Consider the following 4,858-nt stretch of genomic DNA (forward strand, 5'->3'; position numbering starts at 1 on the left):
TCCATCCATCCATCCATCCATCCATCCATCCATCATCCATCCATCCATCCATCCATCCATCCATCCATCCATCGCCCCCTCGCCCCGCCCCCCCTAGGTACCCAGGGCTCTGGCTTCGCTCTGCGTGTCCCGGAGCTCGCGCGCGATGGTCAGGTGGTGCAGGTAGTGCTGGAGCGCCCGGTCATGAGCGCCCAGAGCCTGGTAGGCCACGGCCAGGTTACCGTGGGTGGACGCCTGCGACGGCCGGTCATTCACCTGCCGGGGGATGCGCACGTTACAGTGGATCGCGTGTCCGTGTGTTTTCGTTGGTGTCCGTGCGTATGTGTGTGTGTGTGTGTGTGTGTGTCCTGACCTCCAGCGAGATCTGCAGCTCCTGCCTGTGGTAGCGCACGGCCTGGTCGTAGAGGCCCAGGGCGTTGTAGGCGTTGCCCATGTTGCCGTACGCCCGGCCCTGGGCGGCGTAGTCCCCCAGATCCTGGGCCACGGTCAGGTGGGACTTATGAAGCTTCAGAGCCGCCTCGTACTCCCCTTTCATCTGGTGGATGATTCCTGGGTGGGGGGGGGGACAGATGATGAGCTGGTGAGTCAAAGCAAGTGCGTTTCAGTCGAGAGCGGAGTAATGGTGCGTTCGTTTAGAACTGGGAGGTGGCAAATTGCGACTTGCTACTAGGAATGATTCAATAAAACGCTGCGTGAACTCGCACTTCCTCGTGCAAATTCGGATGTTTCTCAGCCCCCAGTTGCCGGCTGACGTCAATATCATATCATATCATCATCATATCATTCGCTATGAATTCATAGCTCGAATTCACACAGGTCGGAGGTAGGTATTTTGTCACTTGCGACTTGCCACCTCCGACCACAAACGAAATCCATCCATCCATCCATCCATCCATCCATCCATCCATCCATCCATCCATCCATCCATCCATCCATCCATCCATCCATCCATCCATCCATCCATCCATCCATCCATCCATCCATCCATCCATCCATCCATCCATCCATCCATCCATCCATCCATCCATCCATCCATCCATCCATCCATCCATCCATCCATCCATCCATCCATCCATCCATCCATCCATCCATCCATCCATCCATCCATCCATCCATCCATCCATCCATCCATCCATCCATCCATCCATCCATCCATCCATCCATCCATCCATCCATCCATCCATCCATCCATCCATCCATCCATCCATCCATCCATCCATCCATCCATCCATCCATCCATCCATCCATCCATCCATCCATCCATCCATCCATCCATCCATCCATCCATCCATCCATCCATCCATCCATCCATCCATCCATCCATCCATCCATCCATCCATCCATCCATCCATCCATCCATCCATCCATCCATCCATCCATCCATCCATCCATCCATCCATCCATCCATCCATCCATCCATCCATCCATCCATCCATCCATCCATCCATCCATCCATCCATCCATCCATCCATCCATCCATCCATCCATCCATCCATCCATCCATCCATCCATCCATCCATCCATCCATCCATCCATCCATCCATCCATCCATCCATCCATCCATCCATCCATCCATCCATCCATCCATCCATCCATCCATCCATCCATCCATCCATCCATCCATCCATCCATCCATCCATCCATCCATCCATCCATCCATCCATCCATCCATCCATCCATCCATCCATCCATCCATCCATCCATCCATCCATCCATCCATCCATCCATCCATCCATCCATCCTCAACTACAGTAGGAACAGGAGAACCTAATGTCAGGGGTTCAACTAGGAACAGGTGAATGGTTCTTCTGCTGGGTTGTTACAGTGTGACCATACAGCAGCACAGACTCTTTTGATCACAGCTTCTCAACCACTAAACCAGAACAAGAACAGGTCCAACACAAGCCATTTCCAACGGGGAGTCAAATCAACCGAGGAACATCATCCCCCCCCCCCCCCCCGACTCACACGCCAGAACACACAGACTGTGAAAACGCTGAAGCCCCCCGTCCCGAGACCGCTATGAATAATTAAATATGAGGCGTGTAAAAAAAAAAAGACGAAACAATTCCGAGATGAAATCTCGACCACAGAGGCTTCCCGGCGCACGCCGGGCGGAGGCAGGGGGAGATCCGTGGTGCGGAGGCAGGGGGAGATCCGGGGTGCGGGGGCGGGGGGGGGGGGGGTGGGTTTGACGAGGCGCTCTCTGTCCGGGGAGCCTCGCTGGCAGCGTCGGGGGCCCCCGTCGGGCGCCTCTGAGCTTCTCACAGAAACCGCTCTGTGGCGTCATTAACAGGGAGCTCCCTCCTCTCCTCTCCTCCCCCCTCCTTCCCTCTCCTCCTCTCCTCTCCTCTACTCCCCCCTCGTTCCCTCTCCTCCCCTCCTCTCCTCCCCCCTCCCTCTCCTCCTCTCCTCCCCCCTCCTTCCCTCTCCTCCCCTCCTCTCCTCTCCTCCCCCCTCCTTCCCTCTCCTCCTCTCCTCTCCTCTCCATAACCCAGTTTTGCTAAACAGATGAGGGAGAGACAAGGGAGAGAGATGGGGAGGAGAGAGAGAAGAGAGAGTGTGTGTGTGAGTGTGAGTGTGTGTGTGTGTGTGTGTGTGTGAAGGGGGGGATACGGAGAGATAGTTGTGAGGAATGATGAAGCGATAGTGAGAGAGAGAGAGAGAGAGAGAGAGAGAGAGAGTGATAGGGAAGCAGAGAGTGGTGGACTGGGGAATCGAGCAGGAAGGCTAATGACTACATTCTGTATGATGGAAACTGGTTTTGAGGGCATGAGCGGAGAGAGACATTCATCTCCAACCACATACATTGCTTGCCACATCCAATACATACTGTACACCCTCACAGGCACAGCACAGCACAGCACACACACACACACACACACACACAGCCCGCACTTCCTACAGCCAGAGCCGTGGCCGCTAAGCGGGGAAAGTGCTGTGGCGAGCGGAAAGCGAGGGGGGCGGAGGAGGGGGCCGGTGGCGGCGACGGGGTGGAATTGCATTTGACCAAGATGTGCTCTGCTTCCTATACGGGTGGAGAGCCGGGGGAGCAGACAGTACACACACACACACACACACACACGCGCGGCTAAATAGAGAGAAGTGGAAGGGACAGGGATGTAGGCCATTGTGCCAGCGTGTGGGCTTTGCCAGGGCATCGGTCATGCCGTCCACTCAGAGTGTGTGTGTGTGTGTGGGGAGGGGGGGTCTGGTTGCCGTGACACCCATCTGTCTTCCTTCCATCAGCCAGTCTGTCAGTCGGTCAGTGACGGCCAAGCAGAGATTAGCCACAGAGGAAGGGCTGATTAGGACCCGAGCCAGTGGTCATTGGTCAGACACCTCATCACAGCTACAGTCTCATTTAAAATGCTGCCTTCATCCATTTCCACACAATGTCTGTCTGTGATGAGGAGGTATGCCATGATGGGGTTAACGATGCTCTTGAGCAACAGAATACTTCCGGGAGAGAGAGAGAGAGAGAGAGGAAGAGAGGAGAGAAGGCGTGGCAGAAAACAGGGGTGTAGGGGTTGTTGAGACACCAGATGGGTTACACATGGCTTTCATGTCTGCCTGTCTTAAGTCAATTCAATGTGTGTGTGTGCGAGTGTGTGTGTGTGTGTGTGTCTAGAGTCCGATTCAGTGAGTGTGAAATGTGAACTCGGTGCCTGTAACCCACTGACACACTGTCTCTTGTGTCTGCACCACCCGCCTCAGGTTTGGACCAGCCCAGCGCTGAGGTCAGGGGTCGGAGCTGAAATAATATCCACCAAGACTGAAATACTACTGGAACTAAACAGAGTCTACTGAATAAAACTGCAGGGAGTTACACGGGTACTGTGTGTGTGTTAAGCTTGTGTTGTGTGTGTGTGCGTGTGTGTGTGTGTGTGTGTGTGTGGAGGTCACTTATAGGAAAGTGAGACCTCCATCGGGGTGCTGGGGTAAGAGGATTACTGAGAAGCCTGCAGAGTCTGCCAGAATAAGTTACTAACACTCTCTCTACCTCCAAGAAAACGCACACACGCGCACACACACACACACACACACACACACACACACACACACACACACACACACACACACACACACACACACACACACACACACACACGGCATCCCCCCCAGGAGGTTAGCGTGCTCCCCTGTCCTAGTTCTGGGGGTGGCAGGGAGCAGGTCATTAGTGTGCTGATAGGCTGGGCAGCGCCTGGCTGATAAAGAGAGTGAGCGGAGGAGAGGAGAGAGGGAGGATTAGAGGTGTGGAAATGAGCAGGGATCTGATGACTGTCTGTTTGGCTGAGGCAGCAGCAGTGGGAGCTTATGGCGAGAGAGGGAGAGAGACAGAGAGGGAGAGAGAGACAGACAGAGAGAGAGAGAGAGAGAGAGAGAGACAGACAGAGAGGGAAAGAGAGAATGAGAGAACGAGAGAGAGAGAGGGAGGGAGGGAGGGAGAGAGAGAGAGAGATAGAGAGAGAGAGAGAGAGAGAGAGAGACAGGGAGAGAGAGAGAGACAGACAGAAAGGGAGAGAGAGAGAGAGAGATAGAGAGAGAGAGAGAGACAAGGAGAGAGACAGAGAGACAGACAGAAAGGGAGAGAGAGAGAATGAGAGAACGAGAGAGAGAGAGAGAGAGAGAGAGAGAGAGAGGGAGAGACTCTGCCCCCGTTCTCCACACTGTGACTGGTGGGGCTCTATCTTTCCTGGGTAAGCTGTGCGTCGATGTCCAGCTGGGCAGCTCCGGGGGCGGCAGCCCTTCTGCCTACACACTCCAGCCCATGACTGATGGTAATTAAGCTTTAAATGGCACAGTCCCAACCCACTAAGGAGTACCACTGGATCCACTAGCCAATGCCCTACTTGTG

At 54.5% G+C, this 4,858-nt stretch overlaps 1 protein-coding gene across 3 annotated transcripts in view; it reads right to left on the reverse strand.

Annotated features, from left to right (window-relative positions):
* Window positions 1-4,858, reverse strand: part of ttc28 (tetratricopeptide repeat domain 28) — a gene marked incomplete at its 3' end in the record, with an annotated part of 121,587 nt that overhangs the window by 30,709 nt on the left and 86,020 nt on the right. For all 3 annotated transcript variants that reach the window (XM_084441649.1, XM_084441648.1, XM_084441647.1), the window contains exons 9-10: window positions 353-549; window positions 102-255 (exon numbers count right to left, since the gene is read on the reverse strand). In XM_084441649.1, the coding sequence (XP_084297775.1) occupies window positions 102-255; window positions 353-549 (351 nt within the window). The remainder of the gene's footprint in view (window positions 1-101; window positions 256-352; window positions 550-4,858) is intronic.

This window comes from Borostomias antarcticus, assembly GCF_949987555.1.
Source record: "Borostomias antarcticus genome assembly, chromosome: 8".
In the NCBI taxonomy this organism is placed as follows: Eukaryota; Metazoa; Chordata; class Actinopteri; order Stomiiformes; family Stomiidae; genus Borostomias; species Borostomias antarcticus.